The sequence below is a fragment of the Ostrinia nubilalis genome, chromosome 9 (assembly GCF_963855985.1).
Source record: "Ostrinia nubilalis chromosome 9, ilOstNubi1.1, whole genome shotgun sequence".
Classification (NCBI taxonomy): Eukaryota; Metazoa; Arthropoda; class Insecta; order Lepidoptera; family Crambidae; genus Ostrinia; species Ostrinia nubilalis.
This window is the reverse complement of record NC_087096.1, coordinates 245211-268647: the sequence shown is the minus strand read 5'-3', so window position 1 is coordinate 268647 and position 23437 is coordinate 245211. Positions and strand designations below refer to the sequence as shown.

Here is a 23437-nt window from a genome sequence, read left to right as displayed (position 1 = left end):
CGCCTGCCTGCGCGACCCCGAGGCGCGCGCGCACCACGAGCGCGTGTGGCGGTGCGCGCGCAACCGCAGCCTGCGCCACGAGGCACGAGGTAACGCGGCGAGCGACGCGACCGCAGCCTGCGCCACGAGGCACGAGGTAACGCGGCGAGCGACGCGGCCGCCTGCCTGCGCGACCCCGAGGCGCGCGCGCACCACGAGCGCGTGTGGCGGTGCGCGCGCAACCGCAGCCTGCGCCACGAGGCACGAGGTAACGCGGCGAGCGACGCGACCGCAGCCTGCGCCACGAGGCACGAGGTAACGCGGCGAGCGACGCGGCCGCCTGCGCGCACCACGAGCGCGTGTGGCGGTGCGCGCGCAACCGCAGCCTGCGCCACGAGGCACGAGGTAACGCGGCGAGCGACGCGACCGCAGCCTGCGCCACGAGGCACGAGGTAACGCGGCGAGCGACGCGGCCGCCTGCCTGCGCGACCCCGAGGCGCGCGCGCACCACGAGCGCGTGTGGCGGTGCGCGCGCAACCGCAGCCTGCGCCACGAGGCACGAGGTAACGCGGCGAGCGACGCGACCGCAGCCTGCGCCACGAGGCACGAGGTAACGCGGCGAGCGACGCGACCGCAGCCTGCGCCACGAGGCACGAGGTAACGCGGCGAGCGACGCGGCCGCCTGCCTGCGCGACCCCGAGGCGCGCGCGCACCACGAGCGCGTGTGGCGGTGCGCGCGCAACCGCAGCCTGCGCCACGAGGCACGAGGTAACGCGGCGAGCGACGCGACCGCAGCCTGCGCCACGAGGCACGAGGTAACGCGGCGAGCGACGCGACCGCAGCCTGCGCCACGAGGCACGAGGTAACGCGGCGAGCGACGCGGCCGCCTGCCTGCGCCACGAGGCACGAGGTAACGCGGCGAGCGACCGCAGCCTGCGCCACGAGGCACGAGGTAACGCGGCGAGCGACGCGACCGCAGCCTGCGCCACGAGGCACGAGGTAACGCGGCGAGCGACGCGACCGCAGCCTGCGCCACGAGGCACGAGGTAACGCGGCGAGCGACGCGACCGCAGCCTGCGCCACGAGGCACGAGGTAACGCGGCGAGCGACGCGGCCGCCTGCCTGCGCCACGAGGCACGAGGTAACGCGGCGAGCGACCGCAGCCTGCGCCACGAGGCACGAGGTAACGCGGCGAGCGACGCGGCCGCCTGCCTGCGCCACGAGGCACGAGGTAACGCGGCGAGCGACGCGGCCGCCTGCCTGCGCCACGAGGCACGAGGTAACGCGGCGAGCGACCGCAGCCTGCGCCACGAGGCACGAGGTAACGCGGCGAGCGACGCAACCGCAGCCTGCGCCACGAGGCACGAGGTAACGCGGCGAGCGACGCAACCGCAGCCTGCGCCACGAGGCACGAGGTAACGCGGCGAGCGACGCGACCGCAGCCTGCGCCACGAGGCACGAGGTAACGCGGCGAGCGACGCGACCGCAGCCTGCGCCACGAGGCACGAGGTAACGCGGCGAGCGACGCGACCGCAGCCTGCGCCACGAGGCACGAGGTAACGCGGCGAGCGACGCAACCGCAGCCTGCGCCACGAGGCACGAGGTAACGCGGCGAGCGACGCGACCGCAGCCTGCGCCACGAGGCACGAGGTAACGCGGCGAGCGACGCGGCCGCAGCCTGCGCCACGAGGCACGAGGTAACGCGGCGAGCGACGCGGCCGCAGCCTGCGCCACGAGGCACGAGGTAACGCGGCGAGCGACGCGGCCGCAGCCTGCGCCACGAGGCACGAGGTAACGCGGCGAGCGACGCGGCCGCAGCCTGCGCCACGAGGCACGAGGTAACGCGGCGAGCGACGCGGCCGCCTGCCTGCGCCACGAGGCACGAGGTAACGCGGCGAGCGACGCGGCCGCCTGCCTGCGCCACGAGGCACGAGGTAACGCGGCGAGCGACGCGGCCGCCTGCCTGCGCCACGAGGCACGAGGTAACGCGGCGAGCGACCGCAGCCTGCGCCACGAGGCACGAGGTAACGCGGCGAGCGACGCGGCCGCCTGCCTGCGCCACGAGGCACGAGGTAACGCGGCGAGCGACGCGGCCGCCTGCCTGCGCCACGAGGCACGAGGTAACGCGGCGAGCGACGCGGCCGCCTGCCTGCGCCACGAGGCACGAGGTAACGCGGCGAGCGACCGCAGCCTGCGCCACGAGGCACGAGGTAACGCGGCGAGCGACGCAACCGCAGCCTGCGCCACGAGGCACGAGGTAACGCGGCGAGCGACGCAACCGCAGCCTGCGCCACGAGGCACGAGGTAACGCGGCGAGCGACGCGACCGCAGCCTGCGCCACGAGGCACGAGGTAACGCGGCGAGCGACGCGACCGCAGCCTGCGCCACGAGGCACGAGGTAACGCGGCGAGCGACGCGACCGCAGCCTGCGCCACGAGGCACGAGGTAACGCGGCGAGCGACGCGACCGCAGCCTGCGCCACGAGGCACGAGGTAACGCGGCGAGCGACGCGACCGCAGCCTGCGCCACGAGGCACGAGGTAACGCGGCGAGCGACGCAACCGCAGCCTGCGCCACGAGGCACGAGGTAACGCGGCGAGCGACGCGGCCGCAGCCTGCGCCACGAGGCACGAGGTAACGCGGCGAGCGACGCGACCGCAGCCTGCGCCACGAGGCACGAGGTAACGCGGCGAGCGACGCGGCCGCAGCCTGCGCCACGAGGCACGAGGTAACGCGGCGAGCGACGCGGCCGCAGCCTGCGCCACGAGGCACGAGGTAACGCGGCGAGCGACGCGGCCGCCTGCCTGCGCGACCCCGAGGCACGAGGTAACGCGCACCGGAGGTGTAGCATGTGCCATGTTGGTGTAACACGGTCGCTTCCTGGAAATCGGAACTGAGAAGAGTTGGCTGCCTTCATGATTTTAATGTTTCAACTCATTTCAAGTTAGTTAGCGTAAACTTTTCTCTCTGATTTATTAAAATTATGCAGCGACTCTAGTGCGTCTAGGTTTTTTTCATTCTTCTGCTCTATTACTTATTCTAACTCCCTCTTAGTTCAAAGCAGAGTTTTCAGTATCTAGGCAAGCTATTAGGGCCTTGCCACACTGGCGGATTGCAAGCGTTTTCTGGGCGGAGCAACGGCGCGGCGCAGTATGTCGCTTTTGCAAGCATTTTGGTGACCGCGGCGTTCCCGCAGCGCCGTCGCCCCGCTTGCAATCCGCCAGTGTGGCAAGGCTCATAGTATTTCCACCCTAACCTTGTAACCCTGCTGAAACTTGAATTGTTTCCTTAGCGCTGCGCGGCGCGCGCTGCGGCCGGCTGGAGACTCAGGCGTTCCACTCGCGCTGCGCGCTGCCGCCCGCCTGCGTGCTGTTCCACCCCTACGAGCAGCACGCCGCCGTCGCCTCCAAGGACAACTTCGGGTGAGCGAGCACTGGCCGCACTCTGTGTGTAGCGCCGCGGCGGCTGGAGACAGGCTTCCACTCGCGCCGCCCGCCTGCGTGCTGTTCCACCCCTACGAGCAGCACGCCGCCGTCGCCTCCAAGGACAACTTCGGGTGAGCGAGCACTGGCCGCACTCTGTGTGTAGCGCCGCGGCGGCTGGAGACAGGCTTCCACTCGCGCCGCCCGCCTGCGTGCTGTTCCACCCCTACGAGCAGCACGCCGCCGTCGCCTCCAAGGACAACTTCGGGTGAGCGAGCACTGGCCGCACTCTGTGTGTAGCGCCGCGGCGGCTGGAGACAGGCTTCCACTCGCGCCGCCCGCCTGCGTGCTGTTCCACCCCTACGAGCAGCACGCCGCCGTCGCCTCCAAGGACAACTTCGGGTGAGCGAGCACTGGCCGCACTCTGTGTGTAGCGCCGCGGCGGCTGGAGACAGGCTTCCACTCGCGCCGCCCGCCTGCGTGCTGTTCCACCCCTACGAGCAGCACGCCGCCGTCGCCTCCAAGGACAACTTCGGGTGAGCGAGCACTGGCCGCACTCTGTGTGTAGCGCCGCGGCGGCTGGAGACAAAGGCGATCTGAAAAGAAGTTGTCCTTATTAGGACGGCAAGATCCGGCACAAGATAAAAATACTTAAAATAGTAACTAACGCGCGTCCAAAACGTAACTGTCAAAGTAAGTGCAATGTACGATGGCTTGCCCGTACATTCTTATTAGGCCGGATCAACATTAAAAACACAAGTTTTTCATTTTTCGACTGACTTTTCTTATGATTATTATTTTGACATGTTCTCCTATATTAACTTTCACATGCCAGTCATGGCAAGATACGCTGTAACGAAATTGATTATTTACAAACATCTAATGGATGTGTATTTCTGTGAATAAATGAATTTGAATTCACATTTAGGCGACTTTAGCAGCGCGACCGCGCGCAACAATCGGGCTGATGATAATTTAAACAGTAAACAGATAAGAAGTGAAGCAGCGGCATTATTATAATAATTTGAAGGCAGGCATCCAATGCTGTCGAGCTTCTGAGGCTTTAAATCGATCTACTCTTTTACGCCTATGACAAAATACACTCTGCATCAAATAAATCGCACCTCCCGCGCCAAGCACTTATCAAACGTATGCATCCCCACTTCCCACCAACATTGGTACCATTTGAAAGCCTAGTTCTAAACTTCATTTCATTAAAGGAAAGGTTTTTACCCCAGAAATGTGTCTTTACAAGGATCCAGAGTCACTTCTTCAAAAAATAGGTAGTTACGCTATAGCCATTTTTTATGACTATAAAACTTAGGTTGGGATTAATCGCTATCCATCTATTAAAGAGGACACGTGAGATCTTTATTTGGTTTTATAACCATAAAAATTTGTCTAATTGATCCCAGAGGCGAGCCCAAAGTAAGGTCTATTTTCAAGTCACATTTATGGTATATGTTAATCGTTTATTTAGAAATGAAATGTTTTTTTCTTTAATGATATTTATTGGGCTTTCAAATACCACCAATATTGTTGGGGTACTATGATTGTGACATGTGTTGGGGTACATGATGATTGCAGCATCTGGGACTGGGGCACGGCGGCCAAGCTGTGCGTGGGCGCGTGGGCGCGCGCGTGGGGCCGCATCAGCGCGCTGGCCTACCTCAACGCGCACGACCACGCGCTGCTGGCCGTCGCCTCGCACAAGGGCAACCTCGCCGTCTACAGGTCGGGAAGCTTCTTTCACATTTCATACAATTACATTAAAACTAAAAAAACTCATTAAAACTCATTTATTTCTGTAAATAGGCTTAAAAAAAGCACTTTTACACGTCCCAGTATTAACCCTACCACTGCTACAAGACAATAAATGGGCCAGTGCTGAGAAGAAGCAGCGCAAGAACTCAGTCACTATTGTCAGCCTCTTTTTCAAAGGTTTACATGCTTTAAAAAGTACCCAGCCAGCGTGAGGATTGAACCCACGAAGTATGCTCTATGGGCGTGTACGTGTTGTTAGGTCATGCAGCCGTCTAGAATGAAATAAAATTAGAAAAATCAGCCAAAATTATAAAAAATTGTGCTTAGAATTATGTTTGAGGTGAAAGATTAATGGCAGGCACAAGTCTGTCGACTGTCGGTTGTAACGGGGCCTCGACTGCTTTACATAATAGGCTGTAGGCTTAGAATGTGCGCTGCGATAAGCTCTTATCGTGCTATTTTATCGATTTTACGCAATAAGCCCATACGTTTGTCGTCTAAAATCATCGATAAGATTTTATCACTGCGCGCATCCTAGCCCGGCTGGAATTTCGTCTATTGGACTCATTGACATAGTCCAATAATAGCCGTACACACACATCACCAATGTACTGGCTGACGAGAGGTGTCGACTGTTGTGGCAGGCCGTCGAGCAGCACGACGGAGCCGACGCTGGTGGCGGCGTGGCGCGCGCTGGACGTGCGGCCGCAGCCCGACTACCGCCCGCCGCCCGCGCAGCCGCTCATCAGTACGTACCCACTCACTACCACCACACTACTACCAGAGTAAATACTAATGAGTAGGTCATCTTCATAGAAACGCACGGGCGCGGTTTGTACGCCAACACGTATGCGGCGCGCACGCACGCACTGACAAAATTTAGCGTGAATTAGCGGTGGTTGCGCCGAATTTTGTCAGCGTGTGCGTGCGCGCCGCATACGTATATTGGCGCGCTCACATACAAACCGCGCTCGGTGCGTTTCTATGAAGATGACCTACTCATTTGTATTTACTCTGCTAACACACGACAGCTGCCAACCTTCAACATTTCAATATGGGACCAACCTAGAAATATAATGTTTTCAATTTTAAAAATAATTTTCCAAATCGGTTCGTAATGACTTCTTTGAACATAAAAAAACAACCGACATGAGAACCTGTTTTTTGAAGTTGGATAATTAAAATGTAAAATAAAATATACTTGAATGATTCCACATCATTAAGAGTTCACTATACTTGAGCAAACTTTTTTGTTGAACCATATTATCGTTGACTTTCTTCAATATTTTTTTCATTTTACTCTTTTGTTAAGAAATACATTATTGGCAACGGAAATCATATTGCACATCTAATAACGACTACTTTACATTGTTGAATAGTAATTTAAAATAATGTTATCTCAATTTGTTTGTCTGTCTTCCCTAAAAACATTCCGCCCGCCCACATCATCTCTATGTTTGAGAAATTCAGTCAATTACATTCCACAATCTACAAGTTCATCATATTGCTTTTGAATTGTTGTCTAACCAAACAAGCGCCCTGCGTCATTGTGTATGTAACAGGCATTACTGCATGAAACTCATGGAACATTATTATCATTTTTGTGTGTAACAGTCATATTGAACGTACATAAAAAACAGAACATATGACTACTGTTTACTTATTTTCACATCTTAATAAAATTCTGGCCACCCGCCTGAAAAATATCAAAGCAAATGTATTTTTTGTATTATACATATTTTATAAAATATCAGAATTACTTTACAAAGTTGTGTAGGAAGAAAAGTTTCCCGGCGTCAACCATGTGGATGGTCTGGTTTGGTCAAGTGGGACTTCTATGTGCTTTTTGTGGACCATTTTTTGCCATTTTTAGCCAATGACCAACAAATCGTTCACCCAGTTAAATGGATTCGCAACATAATCGAGGGCCTATGGACGCGGTTGTACACCATCTTTGCACTACAATTTCGCTTAGAGCTGCGAACACCGGGCACACAATGCGATGACGACACCACCAATGAATCAACCGTAACTGAGTATTATCAGGCCTGTTCATCTCCGCGAGTTTAGGCACATCGAAAACAAAACACGCACGATGGCCCACCTACAGGATACTATTCGACAAGGCCTCACATACGAGCGAACATTGACTCACGCACGCGTATTCTTGTGTATGATGGAAGAAAATAGAGAAAATGGTGTACTAAATACCTACTGTGCAGTATTAACTGCCTAAATAATAATAAAAACACAGAATGTACCTACTCTTTAAAGTTGCCTCAAGACACTGAGAGGTAAATAAGTAGTTAATATTATTCATGATAATTCATGCTAAATCATGTATTTCCTCCGCCATTTTCCGCAGTTTGGCACCTCACGTCACATAATTTTACCGAAGTCAGCCCAGTGTAGTATAGCTTCGGCGCAGTGCCGATCACTGACGTTTGTCAACAAAATGGTGCTTGACTCTTGAGACAGGCTAAATTACACCATATTGTTAATGACATTGAGCATACATTTTTACCTTCGCGAAGTAAAACTGCTGTACGTAGTACTTATTATTATTCTGTGGTATTATTATATCGTGATCGGTGTCGTCATCTCGTACAACGCGCCTCGTGTTCGGAGCTCGGGCCGGGCCCGGGGCGGCCGGGCCTGTAGTGTGTGGCGCGCAGGTCTGGCGCAGCTGGTGTCGGAGCAGTTCATCTCGGCCGACGAGCGGCACGGCGCGCGCCAGCGGCACGCCGGCGCCGACAGTGAGTCGCGCCTACATCTCGCATCTGTCATGCCGCCGCGTAGCAGCATGCGGCTGCCCGAACCACGGGGCTGGAGTAGACGAATGTTTGGACAAATATTTGACACTCATTGCCGATACGTTTGTTCCAACACAGTGCAAGGTTAAAGACTTCTGATCAAACGGCTTCAGATTAAAATTTCTTTAATAGGATATTATTTACACTTGCGTGCTACTTTCGAAGAACTTCAAAAATACCTGTCGTCTACTTCAGCCCTCAGAATGCTTGCATTTTCTGTGTTCATCATCATCATTTGGCTTATGTCTTCATTTGCATGATCATAATCACCCTCATACTAATTTTCGTGTTCGCTTGTTGTGTTATCGTTCATTTATGTAAACTGTCATGGGATATTCGTATTTCAGTTCTGTATTATTTCCGATAGCTATTGTAATATTTTATCAATGCTTAATATCGGTTAAATTTTTTTTTGGTGTAGATTGGTGTTAGAATTTTACATGTAAATAGTTTTATAACGGCCGCATTGAGCGCATCTTTTGTCAGCCGCATCGTAAAGGGCGAACCACTCACACGTCAGTAAAGGTAACAGGACGAAATTAACAATATTATGTTGATGAGTTTTGTTCAAGCCTGTTTTTCCACTCGCTAATTATAATGTAAAGCCTTGATCACACGTACCGAGCAAACGGGCGAGACAGTGCTCTCGGCCGAGTACTCGGTGTGTATGAACATTACGCCGAGTGCTCGGCCGAGCGCTCGAGTATGTGACTCGCTCACCCAACTGTCTCGACCGAGTAAACATTTTACTGTCTCGCCCGTTTATCAAGTACGTGTACGTGTACGTGTGATCAAGGCTTTAGTGGTTTGCACTTTGTCGCTGCGATGTGCCCAAATGGGTCGTTTCAAAAGTATCGTTTTGCGTGGCAGTGGTGGCGGGCGGCGTGATGTCGACGGGCTCCGGCAGCAGTGCGAGCGCGGGCTACAGCGCCACGCCGCCGCCCACGCTGCTGCGCTGGTGCGGGCGGCGCCGCTCGCTGGCGCTGGCCGGGCCCGCGCCCGCCGTGCGCCTGTGGGACGCGCACGTCGAGCTGCTGCAGGCGCACATCGACACGCGTGAGTACCGTGACGTCACACGCATGCTGGTGCGGGCGGCGCCGCTCGCTGGCGCTGGCCGGGCCCGCGCCCGCCGTGCGCCTGTGGGACGCGCACGTCGAGCTGCTGCAGGCGCACATCGACACGCGTGAGTACCGTGACGTCACACGCATGCTGGTGCGGGCGGCGCCGCTCGCTGGCGCTGGCCGGGCCCGCGCCCGCCGTGCGCCTGTGGGACGCGCACGTCGAGCTGCTGCAGGCGCACATCGACACGCGTGAGTACCGTGACGTCACACGCATGCTGGTGCGGGCGGCGCCGCTCGCTGGCGCTGGCCGGGCCCGCGCCCGCCGTGCGCCTGTGGGACGCGCACGTCGAGCTGCTGCAGGCGCACATCGACACGCGTGAGTACCGTGACGTCACACGCATGCTGGTGCGGGCGGCGCCGCTCGCTGGCGCTGGCCGGGCCCGCGCCCGCCGTGCGCCTGTGGGACGCGCACGTCGAGCTGCTGCAGGCGCACATCGACACGCGTGAGTACCGTGACGTCACACGCATGCTGGTGCGGGCGGCGCCGCTCGCTGGCGCTGGCCGGGCCCGCGCCCGCCGTGCGCCTGTGGGACGCGCACGTCGAGCTGCTGCAGGCGCACATCGACACGCGTGAGTACCGTGACGTCACACGCATGCTGGTGCGGGCGGCGCCGCTCGCTGGCGCTGGCCGGGCCCGCGCCCGCCGTGCGCCTGTGGGACGCGCACGTCGAGCTGCTGCAGGCGCACATCGACACGCGTGAGTACCGTGACGTCACACGCATGCTGGTGCGGGCGGCGCCGCTCGCTGGCGCTGGCCGGGCCCGCGCCCGCCGTGCGCCTGTGGGACGCGCACGTCGAGCTGCTGCAGGCGCACATCGACACGCGTGAGTACCGTGACGACAGACGCATGCTGCTGCCGACATCTTGCAATCGAAATGTCACTTTGTCGACACTGTCTTTACTGCGTTTTTAGTTAATAATTGGCCAAGCACGGCAATGTCTCTTCTAATGTAGCCGTGACTTGAGCGCTGCCTCGTGAGCATTAACGTGCGATTGAAAGCCATACCTTGTTAGTTTTTGTTGAATACTCAAAGCCGCTTCAGTTCGAGCTCCTCGCGCTGTTTGACGACACTCGAAACCCGCGCGAAATAAACTCTCCATGATTCGGGAGTCCGAGTGCGTCTTACGTCTGGACGCCGCTAATTAACGCTATCGTTCCTACAGAGTGTGAAGCGGGCGTGACGTCACTCTGGCGCGGCAGCGACGGCAGCGGCGGCGGGTCCGGGGGAGCGGCGCACGAGCTGGTGTGCGGCTTCGCGGACGGCAGCGTGCGCGCCTGGGACGAGCGCGCGCCCGCCGCGCCCGCCTACAGCCTGCAGCACCACGCCGCGCCCGTGCTGGCCGCCGCCGCCAGGCACGACCGCCACGCGCTCGTCACCGTCTGGTCAGTCGCGCCGCTGCTCCGGTCGTCTGTCCTCGCCGGGACGAGCGCGCGCCCGCCGCGCCCGCCTACAGCCTGCAGCACCACGCCGCGCCCGTGCTGGCCGCCGCCGCCAGGCACGACCGCCACGCGCTCGTCACCGTCTGGTCAGTCGCGCCGCTGCTCCGCTCGTGCTGTCCTCGCTGGACGAGCCCGCCTACAGCCTGCAGCACCACGCCGCGCCCGTGCTGGCCGCCGCCGCCAGGCACGACCGCCACGCGCTCGTCACCGTCTGGTCAGTCGCGCCGGGGGGGTCACGCCGAACGGGGAGAGTAGCGCATAGGGACAAGGAAGTAGATCAAAGAATTTGTAGGGAGTCAAGCGTTGCGCGCGGCAGAGTGCAACCTGCTACGGCAGACGCAATTCCGCGCGCATCTCCCGCGATTCGGCCAGTTATAACCGCAAGGTTGGCATGGCCATGGGTGGTGGTGGGTTGGTCAGTCGCGCCGCTGCTCCGGTCGTACTGTCCTCGCCGGGACGAGCGCGCGCCCGCCTACTTTGCTAAGCTCCTCACTGGTTAGCGCCGCCACCGGTAGACGGCAACCGAGTCAGCGACCGGCACTGGTTACCGAATAAGCGACTGGCGCCGGCAGCGGAGGCACTCCCTAACTTTTACTACACCGATCTTGTCGCCACAAGGTAAAACTTGACCTTTGCTGGTTGGGTTTTTATTGATGGTCAAGCTGTAGATCTTGGCTACACAGGAGTTGCAGCGGTGGGAACGAGAGGTGGGAATAGTTTTCTGGTTAACTTTTATTGTGATTGTTAAGATCCTAGACAGAAGTTGGCAGCGGTGAAAGTGCTTCGACGCATGTGGACGCTTTCTATCTTGCACTGGAAGAGTAAATATCGCTAGATATTAACGAAGCTGATGTAATTTTTCCCTACTTAGAAACTGGAATGAGATTCCCATGTAAAATAATAACGTGTAAATTGTACCCAATTTTGTCAGAAAAAATTCGCAAACTCGAATCTGTCAACTCGTTGGAGTAAGAAATGATTCCGTGCATAATATGGAACGTTACCATTTCATGCTTAATCAAACTTTGACGTCAAGAGTTGTGACCCGAGTCTCAGCTCGCAAAGCAAAATGAGTCCAACGGCAGAGGTAATAGAGTTTGTTTCCCCGCAGCACCTCAGGCTTCGTGCGCGTGTACGACGCGCGCAAGCTGGCGGCGTGCGTGTGCTCGGCGCGCGCGCCCGGCCCGCTGGCCGCCGCCGACGTGCACCCGCTCGCCGACGTCATGGCCTGGTCAGTGCACTCTGATTTTGTACATCATCATCATCATCATCGTTCCAGCCATAGGAAAGAAAGAAAGATACATTTATTACAATGGACATCACACAAATACAGGCAATTACATAGACATGACAGTGGCACATAATAATAAAATAAGAAAAAATAAAAACAAGAGTAAACTGAGCAGTGCCACCCATTCACCAACAAGATGCCCACTGCAACGGGACCCCACTCAGCATATGCCGTGGCCCACGGTGACGAAGGCCACGGTGCTGGTTTTCAGTGTGCCCCATGCCGAGTGAGGGTCACGGACCATTGGTAAAATAAATAAAATAGTAAGCTGCATAAAATTGTCTAGATAAACATACATAAATAGTAATGTTAGTGCACAGATAAATACAAAAGGCGGGAAATCGGTAAGGATGATAAGACTACGTTTATTAAGAATACTAATGAAAAGAATACTAATAAAAAGATAAAACTGTTTGTATAGGTGTGTGTGTAGTAATGGTAAAGTAATATTGTGTTAATGTGTTATATTCGTAAAGAGTGACATAGGACGTCCACTGCTGAACATAGACCTCCCCCAATGCTTTCCATGTTGATCGACGACATCGTAAAGGTAGCAGGGAAGCGCTGGACGCAGGCCGCTACCAATTATGTACAACTATGGGATTATTCCGCTTTGTTCACCTCGGAACCGTTTCACCTAGGTGAATTTATTCGACTAAAGCAGTCGCTCTAGCCTTAGAATTAATTCACCCAGGTTTTCGCATCTGTTCACATAGGTGGATTAATTCTTAGGTTAACAAAAACTTTAGTTGACTTTTCACCTGGAAAAAGCAATATTGTGTTAATAATACACGATTTTGAATGAATTTAAAGATGTTGTGCCGGACGGTATGGGGTAGCAACCCTGTGCGGACCCTGGATACCGTACGCCGACACGGCGCGATGCGGGGTGCAGCGCGAGCGGGAGAGCGAGACGAAGGGGGCGGGGAGCGCAGAAATAATAACTCGGTTGTGGTTGAGACTGTGACCGGTTCCTCGGAGCAGTGGCGAGAGCTTGGTGTTGTAGCTTGTTGAGGAGAAAACGCGGAACTGACTGGGTCCGGATGGCACCCCGATATTTATTTACTTTCATTAGAGTGAGAAAACCTAGTTGCCTCTCGCTCTAATGAAACAGCAAATCTATTGCCCTCTCTTTCTAATTTAGACCCCCCTTGGGCGGCAATACCGTATAGAGAGCCTGTTTTTTATCTATTCGGTGACCTATTTTTTAACTATGACCTTGACCTAATTCTTATCGGATTCTAATTAGCTCTTCCACTATTCTTTGGAATCTATATTATTTATTTTCAGGTAAACTATCCCTTATCATTAGACAGGTAAATAAAGGTACACAGGTACAGGGTTAATTACTAATAAAGCATTTGTACAAAAAATAGGGCTCATTTGGCCACACTATTTTACATTAATTGCCTTTATGGCTAATTAAGATTATCACCAATTAAAAGTAAATAACTGTAAAGATCTATACATAATTATCTTTCTAATTTACATATTATAAATATGACTCGACATACATAACTAGACGAAATTACAGGTTTAATCGATATACATAAAACAAAGGGCTATCAAATTATACATTTCTATGGTTTTCTAAAATAAACTATGATTTATACATCTCCAACGTCCCACATACGCCTAATTAATCAGTAATTAATTAGAGACTTTACACATCAACTGAGAACTAACTGCGAACCAACAAAGAGAAAGTGGACTGTATTACGAAGTAATCGACATTTAAACTATACAAACTTTATAAAACGAAATAAAAATGAAACAACTATGAAACAACTATGAAACAAAAACGAAACAATTATTTACAGCTATTTAAGTTTCTATTCGGGGCCGTCCGTCGTGCACATTCTCCCGCCGTGTAGCGCTGGTTGACTCGGCGCTACACCTCACTCGGTGTCACGACGGTCGATGTAGGCAGCACGACGAGCTTCTTGGTGGGGCGGCGCAGGACTCCGGTGCGGGTGGCGACGTCGGCGGCGCGCACGATGCCATCGCGCCCAGGGTAGACTTGGACGACGCGCCCCCGGGGCCACACGTTGCGTGGCAGGTTGGAGTCGGCGATGAGCACGAGGTCGCCGATGTGGAGCGGTGCTCCGCTCCCGTGCGGCTCCCGCCGGTGTTGGAGCTCCGGCAGGTACTCTCGGACCCAGCGGTCCTAGAACTCGTCGGCTAGCCGCTGAGCTCGCCTCCAGTGGTGGCGGCTGGCGACGTCTGCTTCGGTGAACGTCCCCGGCTGTTGGATGCGGCCCGACCCCCCGAGTAGGAAGTGGTTGGGGGTCAAGGCTTCGGCGTCGTCGGGGTCCACTGACACGTGGGTCAGTGGTCTGCTGTTGACTGTGTATTCTGCCTCGCAAAGCAGAGTGGCGAGCGTCTCTTCGTGGGGGTGACGCTCGCGCAGGACGGTGCTGAGGGCGTCCTTGACGGACCGGACGAGGCGTTCCCACGCCCCGCCCATGAACGGTGCGCTCGGCGGTATGTAGCGCCATCTGATGAGGTGGTTGGCGGCCTCCTGCCGGCTCGCCTGGAGGGCGGCCCGCTGGAGCTCGACGTCGGCACCACGCAGGTTGGTGCCGTTGTTCGACCAGATCTCTGATGGTTGCCCTCGGCGCGCCATCATGCGGCGCAGCGCGAGGACGGCGGAGTCGGTGGAGAGGGAGGCCGCGACCTCCAGGTGCACGGCTCGGGTGGTGAGGCATGTGGACAGAGCCACATACCGCTTCTTCAACTGTTTCGGAACTTTGGAGACAATCATCCATGTAGTGATGACGCACGATGGCTTCGGCTGCGTCCGGATGGTCGGCCCGATGACGCTCGGCGTTGTGATTCTTGACAAACAACGCCGTGCACGGTGAGCAGGCTGCTCCGAAGATGACCGACTTCATCCGGTACTCTGTGGGCGGTCCCTCCCGCCGGTGTGAGCGCCACAAGAAGCGCAGCGCATCTCTATCTTTCTCGTGAACTTGTATTCGCAGGAACATTTCTTGTATGTCCGCGGCGACGGCGACGGCGTGCTGGCGAAAGCGCATCAGCACCCCCGGCAGCGACTGCAGGAGGTCCGGACCCGACAGCAGGTGGTCGTTCAGGCACGTACCCTTCGTGCGAGCGGCGGCGTCGAAGACTGGCCTCACCTTCCCGGGCTTGGCTGGATGGAGCACCGGGAAGTGAGGCAGGTACCAGATGCGCCCGGTGGTCGATGGTGCGGTGGCGGCTTCCTCTGCGTATCCTTTTTCTATCAGCTGTGACATCTGCCGCTCGTACGCCGCCCCGAGCTCCGGCTGCTTGTCCAGCTTGCGCTCTGTGCTGTGTAGGCGCGTCAAGGCTTGGTCGTAATTGTTGGGCAGCTCGGGGTGGTCGGTGGCCCAAAGTAGGCCCGTTTCGTAGCCCGCTGTCGGCAGCTTGATGGTTTCACTCTCCAGGATGCGAAGCGCCCGCTCTTCGGGGTCGGCGCGCGTTTTCTTGGGCGTCACGCCCAACGATTCGATTGCGAAATGCTTCTTGATCATTTCTTCTATTCTATTGTCGCTCTCTTCATTGAGCCTGTATACGTGGTGGACTGTGTGCCCCAGGCTCCGGCTGCTTGAGCCGTGGAGCACCCACCCCAGGGGTGTGCGGGACGCCACCGGTTCTGTTGCGGCGCCACGTCGTACCTCGTTGGCCAGTAGGAGTTCCCAATTTTCCTGCCCGATCAGGATAGTGGGCCGCGCCTCCGCATACCGCACTCGCGTTTCGATGTCTTGAAGATGTTGATATTTTGACAAGTCTCGGTCAATGTGCTGGGCCGCCAGTCGTAAGTTCTTGATAGTGCGGCCTCGCAGGGAGTGCTCTTCATCCTGCCCTCGTAGCACAAGTTTCACTCGTCGCGAGTCGGTACGCGTGACTCGGGCCCCCGCTATAGCTTCTATGCTCAATGGGTCTATGGGTCCTGTAGCGCCCGCGCGCTTAGCCAGGTCTTCGTCTATGAGTGTGACTGTCGAGCCGTCGTCTAATAGTGCGAATGTGTCTATATTGGCCTTGGGGCCCACCACTGTCACTGGTAGAATTTTGAGGAAACTTACGGTTGACTTTCCAGATGAATTTGCTGCTGTCACTGTTTCACTCCGGCTGGCTGGCACTTCAGGTCTCTTGAAGTGCAGTAATGGGTGGTGGGTCCTCTCACAGCCGTCCTCTCCACACTGACGGTCTTCACACTTATGCCCCCCTCTCCTGGGGTTCAGGCAACGGAAACATAGTCGATCCGCTTTCGCTATGCTCCATCGTTCACTGTTGTTCGCACGCACAAATTTTCTACACTTGTCGGCGCTATGGTTCGGTAAACTGCACACTGGACACTTTTCGCTTCTGTTGTCGCACTTTTCGCTGTCACTCCGACTGTTGTAGGCGCGCTGCGGCCGGTTGCGTGGCGCCGCGCGCTGCTGCTGCTCCTCGGCGCCGCCGACGAGCTCGGGGTCTGCGTACTTCCCGCACGCCTCCGCCTCCCTGGTCACGAAGCGGTGAAGGCGCACGAGGTCCGGCTCCTCTGGCGGCTGGTCCCGGCTGAAGTCGAACCACCGGTACCGCAGCGACGGCGTCAGCTTCTCTGTCACTTGCTTGACCACTTCCGGGTTGTACATGTACTGCGGCTGCTGGAGTGCGCGGAGTGTAGCGACGCTGTTTTTTATTCGACTCGCGAACTGTATTATGTCCCGCGGCGCATCTGTAGGCTTCTGTACGTTGCGAAGTCGTTCGATCTCGGCGAGCGCAATCGTCTCCGGTCTGCCGAATCTTGTCTCGAGTTCGCCGATTATTTCCGCCGGGCTAGTGTTTACTATGAGTAAACTGCTAACCGCTTCCTTGGCCTTTCCTTTCAAAGCCCGTCGCAGGCGGGCTGTATTCTCGATTTCTGTGAAGTATCTCTCTGTTTCTTGATAGCCCGCTCTGAAGGCGAGCCAGTCGAGATGCGAGCCCCCGAAGGGCATCAGTTCTCCGATGAATCGCGGCGTGGCCCCATGTGGGCGCGCGGCCTGCGCGATGGCGGCCGCCAGCTCGTTGAGGTCGAATTGTCCCTCGGACCGATGATACCCCGTTGCTGCTGGCGGCGGCTTCGATGACGACGATTGCTTCAACTGTACGCTGTGCGGCGGCGCCACGCCCGATAGCGGCGCGGCGAGCTGCTGTGCGATCGATACGCCGGTCGGCAGCGCGTGTGGCGCGCCGGGTGGCGGCGGTGGTGCGTGTGACACGCCGGGCGGCGGTGCATGTGGCACGCCGGGCGGCGGTGCTACGCCTGTAGACTGTTGCGGTGCACTGAGCGGCGCGGCGGGCGGTGGCGGCGGTACTGTATTCAGCCACTCGGCCACTCGCGCCTGGCCCAGCGATTCACCCGATGCGACCGACTCGCCGTCCTGGCTGTCCTCCTCCAGGACGGCAAGCCTGGCCTCTTCCAGCTCCAGCTTGAGTCTGGCTATCTTCTGTTTGGCGAGCGCGATCCTTCGCGCACGGTCCGATTTCGTCGACGACGCTCTTGCTGCGTCGTCGTGCTGCTGTTGCGACGACGGTGCTGGCGGTGGTGGTGGCGCCTCCGACGGGGAGCCGGGCGGCTCGATATGCCGCACCGGTTCCGGCGCTGACGGCCTCGGGGCCGCCACTGACTGTGACGCGGTCGCGGGAGCGCTCTCCTCAGGGCGCTCCTGTGCCTCGATCGGCTCCGCGGGTCTGCCTCTACTCCGAGTCACCGGCATTTTACTACGCTCCCCTTGCTTCCGGTTATGAAGCCGATGAAATTTCCCACTCGCTTTTGCTGCCGAAGTGTCCAATCCGGCTCCGAATGGACCAATGTGCCGGACGGTATGGGGTAGCAACCCTGTGCGGACCCTGGATACCGTACGCCGACACGGCGCGATGCGGGGTGCAGCGCGAGCGGGAGAGCGAGACGAAGGGGGCGGGGAGCGCAGAAATAATAACTCGGTTGTGGTTGAGACTGTGACCGGTTCCTCGGAGCAGTAGCGAGAGCTTGGTGTTGTAGCTTGTTGAGGAGAAAACGCGGAACTGACTGGGTCCGGATGGCACCCCGATATTTATTTACTTTCATTAGAGTGAGAAAACCTAGTTGCCTCTCGCTCTAATGAAACAGCAAATCTATTGCCCTCTCTTTCTAATTTAGACCCCCCTTGGGCGGCAATACCGTATAGAGAGCCTGTTTTTTATCTATTCGGTGACCTATTTTTTAACTATGACCTTGACCTAATTCTTATCGGATTCTAATTAGCTCTTCCACTATTCTTTGGAATCTATATTATTTATTTTCAGGTAAACTATCCCTTATCATTAGACAGGTAAATAAAGGTACACAGGTACAGGGTTAATTACTAATAAAGCATTTGTACAAAAAATAGGGCTCATTTGGCCACACTATTTTACATTAATTGCCTTTATGGCTAATTAAGATTATCACCAATTAAAAGTAAATAACTGTAAAGATCTATACATAATTATCTTTCTAATTTACATATTATAAATATGACTCGACATACATAACTAGACGAAATTACAGGTTTAATCGATATACATAAAACAAAGGGCTATCAAATTATACATTTCTATGGTTTTCTAAAATAAACTATGATTTATACATCTCCAACGTCCCACATACGCCTAATTAATCAGTAATTAATTAGAGACTTTACACATCAACTGAGAACTAACTGCGAACCAACAAAGAGAAAGTGGACTGTATTACGAAGTAATCGACATTTAAACTATACAAACTTTATAAAACGAAATAAAAATGAAACAACTATGAAACAACTATGAAACAAAAACGAAACAATTATTTACAGCTATTTAAGTTTCTATTCGGGGCCGTCCGTGCGTCGTGCACAGATGTATTATGTTACTTTTAGTTGTTTACGTAGGGTAAACCGACAGTCATTGGGCGCTGCTAGTCGTTGGACAAAACAACCCTTGAATTTTCTTAAAATGAATATTCCTTCAAAAAAACTCCCTTTTATCTCCATCAGTCGGAATCTCTCAGTTGTTGAAATAGAAATGCTATTTTTAATTCAGTAAATAACTGTCCAATAACTTTTGTAAAGTTGATCGTGTGTAACTTTCTTAAGTGTCCAATAGGGATTGCAATTGCTGGATCCAGCATACAGCAATCCAGCTGGATCCAGCGCCTTTTTAAACATGCTGGATCCAGCATGCAGTGCTGGATCCAGCAATGCGGATCCGCAAACATATAAATTTCTATTGCTTAGTTTCGAATTGCCGCCATTTTCAAAACGGCGCGGTGACGTTGCCGTTCTGTTGTAGTGTGCGTTGAACGGCGCCTCTCCGAAGTTACTGGTACGTTTGTGTGTTTGAAAAATCCAAAAAAGTATGAAGGTCCAATGACTGGCAGTTTACCCTATGTTCATTAATCCTAATTACTCAGTATATAAGATAAGGAGACATGTAAAGTGCCCCATAAGGGCTAACTTTTCTTTTTTATTATTTTCTATAATAATTTTGACGTTCATAAGTGCCACTTGTGGTCTAAACTGAATAAATACTTTTGATTTTGATTTTTTTTTATTTTGATCCTTTTGAACTCCTCAATACAATTATTTGTAATGAAATGCAAACTTGTGATTTGTCCGCAGCGGGTCGGTGAACCAGTGCATCAGCATCTTCGACCTGAAGGGCGGGCTGCTGAACAGCATCAAGCACCACGAGGGCTTCATGGGCGCGCGCATCGGGCCCGTCGCCTGCCTCGCCTTCCACCCGCTCCGGTGCGTATAAGGGATACACGCACACTTCACACGTGACGCGCCAATGTGAAACATTCTAATTGTTTATTTACGCAAGTAGGCAAAGAGCACTTTTACACGTCTATAGTCTGGTCTGCGAGCACATAGAATTTTGTCCAATGACCTCAAGCTACCCATCCTTATCGCTCGCGCGTAATTGTTGCTGTCGCCCGTCGCACAGTCGCGACAGCAATATAATTACGCGCGAGCGATAAGGATGGGTAGCTTGAGGTCATTGGACAAAATCTACGTGCTCGCAGACCGGGCTTTACCACTACTTCAGGACATGGGCCAGTGCTGAGAAGAAACAGCGCAAGAAACTTAGTCACTATTGTCAGCATCTATTTATAGATTTTACAAGATTATATTGTATACTGTACTGGTGTGAGCTACGCAGTTACAGTTTCAAACATTTTTATTTTATTTTTCTTTATTAAGGAAACAAACTTTAGTTTTTTTGTATAATAATATCCCTTTTTCATTAGGATACTCTTAATATGTAATTGAATCATGCCTTACATTTTATGAAGTAATGTGAACGGTGGGTCGCACAGGGTGGCGCTGGGCGTGGGCTCCAAGGACTCGTCCGTGTGCGTGTATGTAGCGGAGGCGCGCCGGTGACCCTCGCTCTACAGCCTCGCGCTGCCGCTGCCCTTCCACCAGTGAGCGCTGCAGCCCAGGTACAAAGCGACACCGACTCTGCATCATACGTCGTTTCATCCACGAAGATGCGCCCCAAAAAGGGGTTTGATCCGAGCGTCATTATTGTAGTGTGCACACGGCACTCATGGATGATTTGGCGTGTATTTATTTTTATTTTTTTTATTTGTGTTGAGCGGCTATTCTAGTTCAATAAAGTCCTAGTATCACTGCGACCGTTATCGATCTATTGTGATCGCCGCTGTTTTCCTTACAGTTCGCCTCCGAGTCCTGCATCCATTAGGAAGTGCAGTATCTTTTGGGGGGCGATATGTTTTACATCTTGTGGGCTTAGGATGTGTTTGCCCAGGTGTAAGCTCCGCTTGCGCATCAGAGGTCCGCAGTCCGTGAGAATGTGTAGTGGCGTTTCGTATTTGGCGTGTAACTCAAACATTAGCGGAAGAATGGCAGGCGTGTCTTCGTGAATGAAACGATCTACTAAATTGTCAAAAGTTCCTATTGCGATGCTGACGTTTGATGTTCTCCCCGCAGCTCCGCGCGGGCGGCAGCGGGCGCGAGGCCCCGCCCCTGAACGTGCTCGTGGCTCCCCGCGCCCGCAGCCCCCGCACTCGTGGAGGCCTGGCCGGGTGGGGCGGACGCCTGTATCGCCTGTCGTTGATTAATTACAATTATTTTGACTCGCGAACTCTGTAATGATTTTTTATACTTTCGTTTTGTCACTAGAACGCTTATAGATCGGCGACAGGGAGCCCGGTGACGTTTGTGGAGGCGAGCGTGCACGTCACGTTTGGTGCTACCGTATACTGGCGCGTGACTCCGCGCGACTTCGTGGACAGAATTGACACTGACGTGATCGCCCGTGAGCGAGACCGTTCCTCCGCTCCGAGGACGTGAGGTGGGCCGGCGGTGGTGCGTCGACCGTTCGGACGGCTGCTACGTCTCGCCTTCAGCGCGGCGGTCGCGCTCACACGGATCCATCGATGTACTGTGCCCTCGATCTCCGAGGGGACGCTGACAATGCAAATATCATTGCTAATATAGCCAAAAACCTATGTTATACAATAATATTCACAAATATATCGCTTTAAGTATGTACTTTTCAAATAGTGATCTAACCGACACTGCTGTGTACTTTACCAGTGGTACAAACGACAGCACATCGAGCTAAACACTGGCATGCGTCTTATGTCGTTACAATGATATGGCCTATTTTGCAGCAAAAATTTATAGCCTGATATGCTGTCGACTGTACAATATTTATGATTAATTTATTTCGCATAGTGTATTATACTCGACGCTTATTACGTCGACCGATGAGATGAGTTAACTTGCACTTGCTTGCGCGACCAATGTTAAAAATATAATATGTATTTATATCTGTGTATTAAAGTTATGAATTTCATGATGCTACAGCATCTTGAAACATGAACTATATTTGACATTGCAGAATTTTCAGACTAGAAACGCTTCCGAGTAATCACTACACTTTATTGTACTACTCAAGATTTTTAACATTGTCACGCAATAGGTATCGTTACAAAATACAGATGGTGTGAGCGTATACTAATTAGAATAGGACTACGTAAAACTAGCACATGCCATCAATGAAGTGTTCAAACGGTGCTAGGTCGGGACACGTCGCCTGCTCGCCCGCGCCGCGGCGAGGCGGCAGCAAACATATTCCTAGTTAAGGTTCAATTTGAGATTTTTTATCTCAAAGATTGCTTAACCACCGTGTAATAAAACACACCAGCTGTAAAAACTAAAAAGGTACTTAGTTTTTGTACAAGAAAACAATATTTTTTTGTTTGAAATATTTTTTGTGATTGCTGATTTACTGAAAGTTCCTAAGACTTAATAAATATTAGATGCCATTTTAATTTAAATAGGGTTTCGTTCATTATATTTAAGTGGCCAATTTTGTGTTCACTGTATTTTATTTGTTTTTATTTATAATTAGGTAGAAAGTAGGTGCATGAGTATAACCGAAGAAATTATTTTCAACTTTTAATTATTATGATGATCAATCAGAACATGTACATTTTCAATTATGATGAAATGCAGCTATTATACCTATGTCTAGTTTAAGTGATACAATGAGCATTTAACATTATGAATAGTCTGTAATTATTAGTAATTGGTTAGGTATTGTTCATATGAACAAAAATAAAATTATTAAGGTTTTAACCCAATGAATTAAACACCCATACAATTTGTGACTGCAGTGTCAAAATACTGTGGCTTAAAATAAATTGATGTAATCATGTAACAGTGTGTTAATGTAATTATGAACAAACTTGATCATTTTTGTGCACATTATGGCACTTATCTATCAATGGATTTAGTTTTGCTTTTACATACCTACTGTGTAATTTAAATGTACATTTTACATAATAATTGTTGTTGTTAAAATAAAATATGATAAACATTGCAGTGTTTACTTTGCTACCAAAACATTTATCATTAGGACCAAACTTATGTCAAAAATCTGTCAAACTTCGTACAAAAACACCGGTTATTGTCATACCTAGTTACCATTGAAGTTAAGAGCGTTTACGCCGTTTGGCGCAAAAACAGTACTTTTTCAACTCGTTACAATCATTAACCAGTAATACTACAAATATGTTATAGGCATAAATAGTTAGGCAATTTCGTCGTCTAAATAGTTAATTGAGAAAATATTGCGATTAGTTTAGCATTTAAGAATTCTATCAAGATAAGTCCACACAGGTTTTGTAAATTTCCACTTTAGCGTCAGTTTACAAGCTGAAATTTTTATAAAAATACTGTGAAAACGATTTAACAAACATTTATATCCTATAGCATAGATCCTTGGGCAAATAGTTATCTGAGAAAATTTTTAGATTTAAGCATTTTACAATAAGAAATCACAAATTAAAAGAACGTGAAATACCCAAAAATAAAAGTGATTTTTTCACCAATATTCTTCCTTTATTCAACACAAAAATAGCTTAATATAATAGAAGAATATCTTATCTAAAATATTTACTTTGAAATTTAAAATAATTCATTGTAATTTTTTTTCTATGAGTATTTGAAAAGTACTATAAAACGCCGCGCACGAATCGTTCTAATTCAGTCCGCCTCGAGGCGTTCCAGAGTGAGGTCACGTCGCTCGGTGCTCTGCTGACATGTGTCACGCGTACGT

At 52.7% G+C, this 23437-nt stretch overlaps 1 protein-coding gene across 1 annotated transcript in view; it reads left to right on the top strand.

The window, feature by feature from the left end:
• The window catches only part of LOC135074340 (regulatory-associated protein of mTOR), a 49196-nt gene extending 28318 nt beyond the window's left edge, over positions 1-20878 (top strand). Inside the window, exons 20-29 of the mRNA XM_063968600.1 lie at positions 3271-3400; positions 4988-5134; positions 5809-5912; positions 7840-7924; positions 8888-9033; positions 10263-10482; positions 11651-11770; positions 19462-19590; positions 20163-20288; positions 20800-20878. Of these exons, the coding sequence (XP_063824670.1) occupies positions 3271-3400; positions 4988-5134; positions 5809-5912; positions 7840-7924; positions 8888-9033; positions 10263-10482; positions 11651-11770; positions 19462-19590; positions 20163-20229 (1148 nt within the window). The 3' untranslated portion in view covers positions 20230-20288; positions 20800-20878. The remainder of the gene's footprint in view (positions 1-3270; positions 3401-4987; positions 5135-5808; positions 5913-7839; positions 7925-8887; positions 9034-10262; positions 10483-11650; positions 11771-19461; positions 19591-20162; positions 20289-20799) is intronic.
• The last annotated feature ends 2559 nt before the right edge of the window (positions 20879-23437 follow it).